The 13,870-nt window shown below is 38.4% G+C and overlaps 1 protein-coding gene across 8 annotated transcripts in view; it reads left to right on the top strand.

Moving 5' to 3' along the window:
- Nucleotides 1–13,870, top strand: part of DNM3 (dynamin 3) — a 600,443-nt gene that overhangs the window by 243,787 nt on the left and 342,786 nt on the right. For all 8 annotated transcript variants that reach the window (XM_012511535.2, XM_030823969.1, XM_003258880.3 and 5 more), the window contains exon 12: nt 3,148–3,218. In XM_012511535.2, the coding sequence (XP_012366989.1) occupies nt 3,148–3,218 (71 nt within the window). The remainder of the gene's footprint in view (nt 1–3,147; nt 3,219–13,870) is intronic.

The following is a 13,870-nucleotide window of genomic DNA, read 5'->3' as shown; positions in this document are numbered from 1 at the left end:
TACAGTGTCGATCTTTTTTACCATTCGGTATGTTTTTGCAGTGGCTGGTACTGGTTTTTCCTTTCCATATTTAGTGCTTCCTTCAGGAGCTCTTGTAAGGCAGACCTGGTGGTGACAAAATCACTCAGCATTTGCTAGTCTGTAAAGGAGTTTATTTCTCCTTCGCTTATGAAGCTTAGTTTGACTGGATATGAAACTCTGGGTTGAAATTTCTTTAAGAATGTTGAATATTGGCTCTCACTCTCTTCTGGCTTGTAGAGTTTCTACAGACATATCCGCTGTTAGTCTGATGGGCTTCCCTTTGTGGGTAGCCTGGCCTTTCTCGCTTGCTGCCCTTAACATTTTTTCCTTCATTTCAACATTGGTGATGCTGATGATTATGTGTCTTGGGTTGCTCTTCTTAAGGAGTATCTTTGTGGTGTTTTCTGTATTTCCTGAATTTGAATGTTGGCCTGTCTTGCTAGGTTGGAGTAGTTCTCCTGGATAATATCCTGTAGAGTGTTTTCCAACTTGGTTCCATTCTCCCTGTCACTTTCAGGTACACCAATCAAACATACGTTTGGTCTTTTCACATAGTCCCATATTTCTTGGAGGCTTTGTTCTTTCCTTTTCATTCTTTTTTCTGTAATCTTGTCTTTACACTTTATTTCATTAAGTGGATCTTCAATCTCTGATATCCTTTCTTCCGCTTGATCGATTTGCTTATCAATACTTGTGTATGCCTCACGAAGTTCTTGTGCTGTGTTTCTCAGCTCCATCAGGTCATTTATATTCTTCTCTAAACTGGTTATTCTAGTTAGCAATTTCTCTAACATTTTTTCAAGGTTCTTAGCTTCCTTGCATTGGGTTAGAACATGCTCCTTTAGCTTGGAGGAGTTTGTTATTACCCACCTTGTGAAGCCTACTTCTGTCAATTCATCATACTCATTCTTTGTCCAATTTTGTTTCCTTGCTGGCAAGGAGTTGTGATCCTTTGGAAGAGAAGAGATGTTCTGGTTTTTGGAATTTTCAGCCTTTTTGCACTGTTTTTTCCACATCATTGTGGATTTATCTACTTTGGTCTTTGATGTTGGTAAGCTTCAGATGGGGTTTCTGTGTGGACACCCTTTTTTGATGTTGATGCTGTTCCTTTCTGTTTGTTAGTTTTCCTTCTAACAGTCAGGCCCCTCTGCTGCAGGTCTGCTGGAGTTTGCTAGAGTTCCACTCCAGACCCTGTTTGCCTGGGTATCACCAGCGGAGGCTGCAGAATAGCAAAGATTGCTGCCTGTTCCTTCCTCTGGAAGCTTTGTCCCAGAGGGGCACCCACCAGATGCCAGCTGGGGGTCTCCTGTATGAGGTGTCTGTTGATCCCTGCTGGAAGGTGTCTCCCAGTCAGGAGGCACAGAAGTCAGGGACCCACTTAAGGAGGCAGTCTGTCCTTTAGCAGAGCTCAAGTGCTGTGCTGGGAGATCCATCACTCTCTTCAGAGCTGGCAGGCAGGAACATTTAAGTCTGCTGAAGTTGCACCCACAGCCACCCCTTCCCCCAGGTGCTCTGTCCCAGGAAGATGGGTGTTTTATCTATAAGCCCCTGACCGGGGCGGCTGCCTTTCTTTCAGAGATGCCCTGCCCAGAGAGGAGGAATCTAGAGAGGCAGTCTGACTACAGCAGCTTTGTTGAGCTGTGGTGGGGTCCTCCCAGGTCAAACTTCCTTGGCAGCTTTGTTTACACTGTGAGGGGAAAACCGCCTACTCAAGACTCAGTAATGGTGGACGCCCCTCCCCCAACCAAGCTAGAGCATCCCAGGCCAACTTCAGACTGCTGTGCTGGCAGTGAGAATTTCAAGACAGCAAATCTTAGCTTACTGGGCTTCATGGGAGTGGGATCCGCTGACCTAGACCACTTGGCTCCCTGGCTTCAGCCCCCTTTCTAGGGGAGTGAACGGTTCTGTCTTGCTGGCATTCCAGGTGCCACTGGGGTATGGAAAAAGAACTTCTGCATCTAGCTCAGTGTCTGCCCAAACGTCTGCACAGTTTTGTGCTTGAAACCCTGGGCCCTGGTGGTGTAGGCACCCAAGGGAATCTCCTGGTCTGCAGGTTGTGAAGACCATGGGAAAAGCGTAGTATCTGGGCCAGAATGCACCATTTCTCAACGGCACAGTCAGTCATGGCTTCCCTTGGCTAGGAGAGGGAGTTCCCCGACCCTATAGGCTTCCTGGGTGAGGCAATGCTCCACCCTGCTTCAGCTCACCCTCCATGGGCTGCACCCACTGTCTAACCAGTCCCAGTGAGATGAGCCAGGTACCACAGTTGGAAATGCAGAAATCACCTGCTTCTGTGTTGATCTCACTGGAAGCTGCATACTGGAGCTGTTCCTATTCAGCCATCTTACCAGCCACCACCTATTATTATTATTATTATTATTATTATTATTATTAAGAGATGGGGTCTTGCTATGTTGCCCAGACTGAAATACAGTGGCTATTCACAGGCCTGATGATGACTCAGTGCAGCTTTCAACTCCCGGGCTCAAGAGATTCTCTCACCTCAGCCTCCAAAGTAGCTGGGACTATAGGCACACACCACCATGCCCAGCTTCTGATTGATGTTTGGATTCAATGATTTATTTGTATATTGACTTTTTGAGTTGGCTGATCAAATGCTTCTCTGAAATGTGTAAAGTGTCTTGAGATGGTTCTTTAAGCTGCTAAAGATAGAAGAGGAGAGAGAAAACAAGAGGTGAATTACTAATTTGTGGCTAACATATGATATCTACAGGAACAGTAAACTCAGAGCAACCCCTCATGGGCCCTCCTGCCACACATCTTCTTATTTGTGCTTGCCCTTCTTTTGAACACTATGCCTACATTTTATAGAAATCAAATAATTCTAGATGCTGTATTAAGGTAGCAAATAGTGTATGCCTGTAAGTTATAATGCTATTCTCTTCATGTGCTACTCAGATTTACTTTTCTAGTAGATTTTTAACTTATGAATTTAGAGTGCAAAATTATGAGTCTAATAGAGAAAAGTTAAGGTTACTTTTCATGCTAATTGAAGTATCCTTTAAAAGATTATATGAAGGTAATTAATTTGTGGGCAATTACTGAGTTTAATGTTTGAGAATTTTTAGATGGGTTTTCACTGAAGTGTTTCTCTTTGACTTATAGGTATTGCTATTGATTGACATTCAAGTCTCTTACATCAACACCAACCATGAAGACTTCATTGGCTTTGCAAAGTACGTGAAACACCTGATTGCCACATGCATTCTTCCTGTTGATTTGTCTCAAACACACACTGTGAATTTTTACTACAGTTTCACCACCTTTGAGAATACAATCTGTGCCAAGATTAACTCTCAGTGTACCTACTTAGGAAGTCTGAGCTCCATGGTCATAGGGCAGGGATATTTACTATTCTCTCAATAAAGTAGTTGGCTCTATTATGCAGCATATGAAGTCACGTATGTCTTAAATACTTACCTCATCATTTTTGGATGATGTTCTGCAATTTGTACTTGAACTCCTATAGAAAAACGGTAATTAATGCATGTTTAAAATTTTGAGGGGAACAGTTTTTCACATCAATTTGAAATACCACGTGTAATTTACAGGATGAAAGCTATTCAACTTTTCTAAGTCAGAATCTAGAGACCTGTTTTTTTTTTTTAACTTTCCTTTGTGAAATTAGATGTAATCTGTCGGGATGAACATTTTATTTTCTGTAAAGTGCGTATACAAATATTGCCATTTTTCATATACATTATCATGCAAACGTTATGGTTAGTTACTCAGGATTGGCTATTCACTGTGTGACATTTTGAAGACCTTGAATGCACTATCTTTTCCTGCCCATTAGTGAAAAAGCAGTTTTTGTTTGATTTAAATAATCTTGATACTACCTCTAAAATATATTTTTGCATTTAAGTGATTCCAACTTCAAGTATATAAAATATAGCCTATTTTATGTAAAATGTAAAACAAAAGAGCCTTTGTACTTTTACCTAAACTGAGTATTCAAAAACAGAGACAAATAAAAAAATGACAGAATGTCAAATTAATTTATTTTATTATATTCTGACTTAGAAGAAATGGATATACAGACCCTGTGACCTAAACTAAACAGTGGCCTGAGGAATTTATAGGCATGTTTTAGGGAGAACAGTCCCAATTATCCAACAGAAAGTTATCTCATCCTAAACTTGGCTGTGGTTGTGATGTCCTAGCCAATTGTGTAAATATATTTTGCATCCAATGGCTATTACTAGTGAAGGGTAGATAAGATTTCTTCCACCGTTTTCTGTCTGTGGCATACATGTAATCTTGTGAGAACCCAACTATAAATATGTGCCCTAGTCTAGTTGTCTTTGCAGCCACCCTGCCCACACCCACTTCTTGATAGGTATTTGCTGCACGGGCATTTCCACAGACTTGCCCTCCTCTCTTTTAGCCCCAAGACTCTCACCATGTGTTCTGTTCATTTCCTTCTGCAGACTCACCTAGACTGTAATGTACATCCTTATCCCTAGGTCTGGAAAGGGGATCTGAGAGTTTTTTCCAGGTTTCCTCCACAGTCAGTGAACTCTAGGGAGCCTGTGCCAAGCTCTACTCTAGTTTCTATAGTGGGTGGGGGGGAATGTAGAAAAAGAAAAAAAAACTTTTTGCCTTTTAGGAGCTTGCCTAATAATTGAAAAGTGTAGAGACACACAAGTAAAAATTTAAACTGACACATTCTTCATTTTCCTCACTGCTTCTCTGAGGAGTTTAAAAGACAAACAAATCCTTGAGACATTTAAAATAACAGGAATGCTGCCTTTAATGTTGATTTGCATGGATTACAAATGCCAGTTAGGTTCTTACAAAAACGTAGCAGATGCCGATATAAACTTGACACGATAACTTAAAAGTGAAAAGGATGCTGCCTTGTTGTGGTACCACAATTAGAGGGGGAAAATGTAGAAAAAGTTATAATCCATTTAGAAAGGTTCAAATTTAAGTATATTATATAACCCATGCTTCAATTTAAATTTCACCTTTATAATCTTCTTGAAACTTTTTTTCTATGATAAATGAGCTAGAGTTTCTTATCCAATAAATTTCCATATTTGCTGCCTTAGAAGCTGTTGGACTACAGTTTTATATTGATTTATAGGTTTTCAAGGGCATGTGATTTTTCAAATTTAAGACTTTCAAACACAATTTTTTGACGTAGTCTCTCTGTAATCCAGGTGTCTGGTCCTATTTTTCCAGCAGTGAGCTAGACTATGAATTTTTATGATATTGGGGAGAGTAAAAGAAACATAGTTAAAACTGCTTTAGAAATCCAGCAACTATACACATTTCTCGTCTAATTTAAATTGCACATTTAAACCTTCTTTAAAGGACTGATCTGGGAGTCAACAATCCAGGTTATTTTTCCAGGATATGCCACTAATGAGCTTTGGGTTTTGGCAAGGCACTCAGCCTTTCTCTATCTGTTTACTGATGTATCAAATGGAATAATAATCCTTGTCTTGTGTACCTTTCAGGATTGTCAGAAGATCAAATTAATGAAATTATGTGGAAATCCTTTAAAAAAAAAACTATGGTGTAGTCTATAAATGTGAGAGATCCTCTCTGTCTCTCACTCTCTCCACACACATGCACACGTGCACACATACACACACATACACTCACATTTGATTACTAGATGTACCGTTTTACTTTGTGATGAAGTTATAATGACTTAAGTATGATTGTCACTGGAATACTTTTTAGCTGCTAATATCATTATCTCTAAATGTGATATTTTGTCCTGAGACTCAGAGATAAATGTCCTTTCCATTTGTATGTTGACTTGGAATTGACATGGGGTGACATGGGGTGATTATGAAGATGAAGAAATGTTCATTTCAAAATCACTTTGAGGGGTTGTGGTATTTTTTGTGCTTTTAAAAATTAAAAAAATATGGTTTTAGCTATAAATTTTAAAGTTGGCAAGAATGCTGTTTCCATCAAGGAAGAAAAGTCAAGCCATATTTGAAGACAATTATGTAAGTATTTTTAAGTTCCAAAGACAGAAAATTAAGGTCTGGGGTTGAAGAAAACAAGCATTTATTTCATGAGATTTTTTAGAGAGTTGCCAAAAAAGAAGGAACTGCCTCCCAGATTTATAGGATGGTGATGTACATAGTACTTTACACATGTAATTTTTTTCAACGGGGATGACTTTTTGTTCTAATTTTTTAAAAAATGAAAATGAATTGCTAAAATTGGATTAATAAAATACTTAGTTTCAGAGTAGCATTCAGGACATCTCAAAATTCTTCTTTCTGTTATAGAATTTATACTGCCATGTTTAATATGTGACACTTTTTTTCCATCTTCTAGTTATTTGTTAGACATGGCCTGTAAAATATGTACCGTGTGTAATGTGTCCAAATAAGCACTGCTCCAGGCTTGCTTTGGAATTTCCTGGCTTCTAAATGTTCTTTCAACTCTAATATGGTTTCTGAGCCTGAAAGTTCAGCATTTCAGAAGAAAACGTCAAGTTTCCTTGTAACTTAAGGGTTTTAATTTGCCATTCTCTTCTTTAGAAAAAAAAAACCCCTAAATTACATATATTTTTACATAATATAGCTAGTTTTTGCTGTTTAAGAAAATAAGAACTGGCCCAACTGTTCCTTCATTCACTTCTCCTCGTCCTCAGTAATCCTCTTTTGAACAAAAAGGCAATCTTGTTAGTGGAATGCCTTGGGAAGTGAAATTTCAAACTCCTCTGCTCTTCTTCATTTGTTCCATGACACAATTTGCTTTCTGAGTTACTAGGATTTATGCAGTCCAATGGTTAAAGAGAAAGAGGGACTATAGATATGTGCCGTTAGAGTGATATCTCTATACACCACAAGCAGCAGACCAAGGTCTGTTTGTTTTTCAATCTGCTCAGTAGGTCTCAACACCTGTTTTCTCACAGTTGAAATGATACAGTGTGCAGATTTCAGTTCTTGTTATTTGAGCACCATGAAAATTCTATGGGTCGTAAGATTCATTATATCTTTTTCCTGATCCTCTGGAATGCCTCTGTTGCCATTTTACTAAAGGCAGTGCATTTCAACCTTGCCACTAAATTCCAGAGCAATCTTAGTCTTTCCCTTTACATTCTTAGTTTATTTTTCCCTAATGCATAATTATATTCTATTGTAATAATGTTTCTAGTTCCTAATCGTATATGAGAATATTCTCTCTCTTGTGGAATCAAAACTTAGGTATTGGAGTATAAAAAGATCCTTTTTTTGACTTATATGCAAGTTTAGGAATTAAATGCTTGGTTGCTTACTGAGATTGTTGTCAAGTAGAAATACAGGATTGAGCAACTTGAAAGGATATCATTCATATCTCCTGTTCAAATAAGTTATAATTTCCAATGTTCTAAGGCACCACTTTAAGAATAAGTGGACTTCCAGTTTTCTCTTTCATCCTCAAATATGTTATTTTAAACTTCATCTTCATCCTTAACATGAATCTTAGGAGGTAAGTGATTCTTCTTTTGCAGACTCCCAAGTTCTGTAAGATCTTCTTGCATAATAGCCTGAGCCTTCACTAAAGATCCTGGAGGAGAAACAGACATTGTTTCTTCTCCCTTTGGCTTCAGTCTGATTGGATGGAGCCTGGACTATCACAGTGTAACCTGTGATAATTTACACTCTTGGGACTCTTGTGAAGTGTTCATAATCTTTCTTGGATAATATAAAAGAACATTCTAAAAGAGATTTACTCTATAGCACCATTGCACAATAGAACTTTCTGAGATGATGGAACTATTGTATAATCTATGCTGTTCAATACAGAAGCCACTAGCTGTATGTGGCTATTGAGCAGTTGAAATGTGGGTAGTGCAATGAAGGCAATAAATTTTTAATTTAATTCAATCTAATTAAAGTTTTAATCTGGCTACCAGGTACTGCATTGGACGGCAGAGCCCTACAGTATAGTGACTCCGGCTGATGGCTCTGGGACCTTCACTGTGGGTCCTACTTTATTGACAGCTTAGTGGTGACCTACAGTGGTAGCTACTACGAGAAAGAGCAAGGAAACCTCTTAATTGCTACTAAACAAGTCTAAAAGAGCTTCTTTACTCTATAGCACTGTTGCACAATAGAAGTTTCTGAGATGATGGAACTATTGTGTAATCTGTGCTGTTCAGTACAGAAGCTACTACCTGTATGTGGCTGTTGAGCAGTTGAAATGTGGGTAGAGGTAGAGGTACACTCTAACATTTGCTATGGAATCTACATCTCAAAGGGACTCTCCATTTCCTTAATGCATCTGAGCCCTCTTTGAGTGGCCTTAGTCTGTGCTCCATTCTTCTTTTACATCTTCCTTTCACTTTTTGGCCCACTGCAATCTAGTTTATACCACTCCACTCCACTGAGACTGCTTTTGTCCAGGACAAAACAGTTAATCCAATGGACAATTCTGAGCCTTTCATTTGACACCACCGTTAATCACTCCTTGTTGAAGATATCTGTTCCTTTGCTTCAATAACCTTCCACTCTTTCCTGGTTTTCCTCTTTTCACTCTAGCCAATTCTCAGTCTTTAGGAGCTCTTCATCTTTTGATCATGGCTTAAGAACTATTCTTTTATCAATTTTCCACCCTAGACCCCCTTCTTTTCTCACTCACTGCATTATTCCTAATGGATCTTACCCACTCCAGTGGTTTTAGTTGCCAACTTTATCTGATGACTCCAAATCTAGATCTTCATCTTAAGACTTTTCACTGGACTATGTACCATATTCAGATGTCTACTGGGCATCTCTACTTATATATCCTAGAGAAGCCTCAACCTTCTAGTCCCAAACTAAACTCCTCATCTGCTCTTATAATTTTTAACTTCTATATTGTTCCCACTTTCTGTGGATGGCACCTCCCAGTCCTATTCTTTGCTCCTTGTTCCCCTCATATCTTTGTCTCCATCCATCTTTACCAAGTTGATGTGATTCTATCTCCATAATATTTTTTGAATTCATCTATTTCTTTCTATCATCATTGCCACTATAAAGTTAGTCTTCTCTTACTGGGGTTACTACAACAGTCGCTCAGTCCCCTGTCATGTTCTTTCTCATTCCTTCTGAGATTCTCTGTTACTTTCAGAATAAAGTCTAAACTTATTAATGTAATTTCCAAGGTTCTCTATAATCTGTATCTTGTTTACCTCTTCAGCCTGTTCTATTGTCACTATTCCTTTCTACTCTACTCCTTAACTCCATACTGCAGCCAGTCTGACCACTTGGGGATCCCTAACTGTACCATACTTTTGCTTTAACACATGCCTATGATATACTTCTTCAAAGTATTTAGGTTTCCTAGTACAGATGATCATTGATAGTCTGGTTGTAAATAACCCTGGCATCAAAACAGAATTCCGTAGATATTTCTTAAGATACTACCATAAACCCTCTGCTAGGTAATGTCAGTGATGAGAGAGGTAGAAATACCAAGATTAATGCTCTTGACTATCAAGGAGCAGGCCTTGTTGGAAACCTAACTCTAATGCAATCTTGTTTATAAAATACAGGCACAGACCAAGGCTTTGGGAGTGAATGAAAAGGAGAGATAACTGGCGGTTTCTAAAAAGGCATAATTCAGACACGATGCTTGATTGGACTTTTAAGACTGTACAGGACTCCAATAGTCAGAGAGAAGGGGTCTGGGCTGGCTGCTTTCTGTCTTCTCTGCTTCAGTTAATATTGTGCATTTCAGGGAACTAATTTGTACTAAAACATTGCCCTGATCATGTCACTTGCTGGCACAGAAACATTGAATGTTTTCTGCTGCCTTCAGAGTAACAGCCAAATTCTCCATAATTGGCCCCAGCATACAGTTATTATAATAGATGGCTTTTAAGATCACTTACAAACCCCAGTCTATGATTGGATAATTCTACCATAATAGTTTTACTCTCCACAACTTCCCCATTTGCCTTATCTTTCTACCTCCCGGCTTTGCTAATACCAGTCTATTCTCTTGGAACGTAGTCATTTGTTTTCCTTTATTAAAGTTTATCTTCTTTTCAAGTTTGCTACAAACATTTCAGATCATATCATCTGAAATTATATTTCTTGTCCCTGAACATTCAGAGAAATTGCGATGGTATAGGACTTATTTGATAAATGGTCACACATCATAGACAAGGATAGGAGACTGTGCAAAAAGGTTTTGAGCCAAGAGATAACATTAGGGGTTCTCTGATTGTCTTCTAATGTACTCTTATTTTTATAAAAGTTTAAACTTCTTGTTATATACTTTTAGAATCATTATGTCTCAGCATACACCAATTTGGTTCTATGTTTTAGTGTTCTGGCAAAGCCTTCCACAGTGACTTGTGTGTAGTGGGAATTTATATGACCAACGACAAATGTGCGTGCGTGCACACACACACATATAAGAAGATATGGGTAATTATATCCCACATTTAAAACAGAGGCACTTTGTTTTTTCTATTACATCCTCACATATTTATTAATATAGATTTTATTTGTTATTTGTTATTTTTGTTTTGTGTATGCATATCATTACTTGTACCAGACAAATTGTAGGCTTTTGATTACAAGAACCACACCTTATTCATATTTTTATCTGCTACAGAGTTCGTGCTCTATAGTTTTTGATTTATGTTAAACTAAAACACCATACATAGGTATGTTTTATAATATTTCAGAGTTAATTGGTTAAGTAACTATATCCAACAACATGTCCAAGGGCTCAAGTTAACTTGCAAGTCCTTACAGGTTTTCTCAGGAACATATTTTTAAATAAATGTTTTGAAATACTCTCAGTTTAATTATTATACAGAAGAATTATGGCAAAGAATGTATTCTAAGCAGGCAGCTTTTTTTGGTTGTTGCTGCTTTTGAAGTAACTTCAAGTAGCTAAATACATCATTAGCAACAGAATGTTTAAGTTTATGGGGCCAATTGCTGCAAACAGATTCTTTAGGTGGAAAATAGAGGCAACTTAGTGTTTTTTCTAACTCTAATATTTGAGATTGGCTTATAAAGTAAATCTACTTTTCCTTCGGCATATTCTTACTAGTAGTAGATCCTAAATATGCATTATTTCACAGATGGAAACTGTCAATGGACATTGTCTTTATCTAGTGTAGCTTATAAACTTCTGAGAGTAATTTTGCATCTCAAGGAATATTGGACCTAAAAGGAACCTAAGAAACAGCTCGTTTTGTCCTCTAGCCCTTCTCTCTGTCTCTGTTTCTGTCTGTCTCCTTTATGACACACATATACACATTTTACAGCTGAGTGACTGAAGTCCATTTTGATCAAACTTTTCACCTAAGGTAGCAAAGGAGTCATTAACGATCTTTGTGGCTTTTGCTTTATGTTCAACTTCTTTTCCCTTAAGTGAGTTGAAGGGGACTGATACATAATTTTAGGGTCCGCAATAATTTGTTCAAAGTAAGCACCTGTGGGTCTATCACAGGTTTTCACCACTAGTCAGTGCTTCAGTGAAAACATTACTCCTTAAACACAATTATGGTGCTTGGAAGAGATAAGCATAACCTATGAAGGTGTCATGATCTCATTATAATAGTAGTTTTCCCATGCATTCCTGGAAGAGCAGGAAGCCTGGAGGGTGCTGGAAAAGTGACATTTAATGTGGAAAAAGAAAGTAAGGAGGAGATCCGAAGCCCTTAGGAGAGTGCTACTCAAGACGCTGTGTGTGCCAGGACATGAGGACAGCCAGAGGGCGGTGTGGGCACATTGGATCCTGGTCACCTCTTTCACAGCCTCACCTACAAGACCTGAATAATGTAGATTTAGATTGTTCAGAGAAATGGTTAAAGAGGAAATAATTTCATGGTAATTAAGAGGATTAACCATTTAACAGAAAGCTAGAAAAATAAAAAGGAAGGAAGAAGTTGAAATTAGCAAATTTTAAATTGGAAAAGAATATATACACAAAATATTCGTAGCAACCAAATACAGTATGGCCTTTCACCACCCACCCCCTGCCCACCTTCAGTTGAATGCAGTGTTTTTTTCATGAGTTTGAGTGAAGGAAAGCAGCTTAAATGTATCAGAGGAGTTTATTAAAAACTTATTTTGATCAGCTGTTCTAAGTGTGGTGTTGATTTCTAACTTGTTACTGCAGCACAACATCCCATCACTTTAAACAGTTGACTGAGGGCTTTAGTCTCCCTTTTCTCTATTTTAGACTATTTCATTGGTCTCCAAAACAGCTTCCATAATCTGTTAAACAACCTGTAATAATACTGAGTATTGCTGATCTTCTCAGAATAACCAAAATGAGTTGTTTCTTATATTGATAGGTGTTTGTTCATGGATCCACCAAAAGAAAGTCTTTGTCCTTTTGAGGGATAGAGTGACCTAGTGATGAAATGTGTAGGCTCTGTTGTTAAGTTGTTGGAGTCCTTTCTGGCTTTTAACCCTCTGCGCTTATGTCTAAAATGAGGGTTATAATGGCGTCAACTTCATTAGGCTTTTCATCCAACAGATATTTCATGAAACCAACCATGTGCCATGTCCTTTGTAGGCCCTGGGGATATAGCAGTGAACAAAACAGACACAAACCCCTGCTCATTAGGAGCTTACAGTCTAATGGAAAAGGGCAGACAAACACAAAAAATAAATACACCATGTAGTGTGTCGGAAGGTGAGAAATGCCAGACAGAAAAATCAAACAGGGTAAAGGGGATGACAGTCTTGGAGAAAGGGAGGGATGCGGTTATAAATAGGGTGGTCAGAGTAGTCCTTACTGAAAAGATGGATTTGAATGAAGATGAAGGAGATGCTGGGAACCATGCAGATGAAAGTGCGAAGCACATCCTAGGAAGCTAGCTTGCCCGAAGGCTCTAAATGGGAGTGTATTGGGTGGGTTTGAAAAAGAGCAGATGCCATTGTGGCTGGAACTCTTCAGGGAACGAGGTGAAGGGTAGGAGGAGATGAGTCAAAGAGGCAGTGGTGGGGGGTTGCTTGAGTAGGGCCTTGTAGACCCTTGTATGGACTTTGGCTTTTACTATTAAGTGGAATGGTGTTGATACAGTACACGGTTTCAAGCAGAAGAGTGACACAGTCCTTCTAAAAGTATCACTCTGGTGTCTGTTAAGAATATACTTCAGGGAGACAAGTGTGGAAGCAGAGACCAGAGAATAAATGATTACAGTAATCTAGATGAGGGATGGCAGTGTCTTGGACCAAGGTGGGACCAATGGAAGTGATGAAAAGATTTTTAAATGTTAAATGTATTATAAGAAAGTAGTCTACAGCATTTTCTGATGGTCGGATATGGGTTGTGAGAGAAAGAGGAGACAAAGATTTTGGCCTAAGCACTTGGACATATGGTATAGAATTGCCACTAGTTAAGAGGAGGAAGGAAGACTGTGGGTGGAACAGATTTTAGGGGAGATTTCAGGAGTTCAGTTTTGAAATATTAAGAATGATATGCCCATTAAATACCCAAGTGACGATGTTAAGTTGTTAAAAACATGAATAAGTCCAGAGTTGGGACTCATACCTGTTTGGATCTCCATGGCAGATCCAAACCAGAGATGCATTAGAGGAGTTGTCAGAATATATTGGAATTCAAAGCAGTGAGACCGGACAATATCACAAAGAGTTTGTGATGCGGAGCCATACTACTTGGTACTACCACTTATTAGCTGAGTGATTTTGGGAAAGTCACTTAGCTTCTCTCCTCATCTATAAAACAAGAAGAATAATCGTAACTGCTTCATGGGGTTGCTGTGAGAATAAAAATTATTAATATTGATAAAGCACTTAGAACATGGTATATACTCAATAAGCATTAACTTAATTTCCATTACAACTCTTCTCTCTACCTGTGAGACATTGCAAATATGTCAACTCATATGTTG

This window comes from Nomascus leucogenys, chromosome 12, assembly GCF_006542625.1.
Source record: "Nomascus leucogenys isolate Asia chromosome 12, Asia_NLE_v1, whole genome shotgun sequence".
Lineage (NCBI taxonomy): Eukaryota > Metazoa > Chordata > Mammalia > Primates > Hylobatidae > Nomascus > Nomascus leucogenys.
Note: the sequence above shows the minus strand (reverse complement) of the source record. Positions and strands in the feature narration are given on the sequence as shown.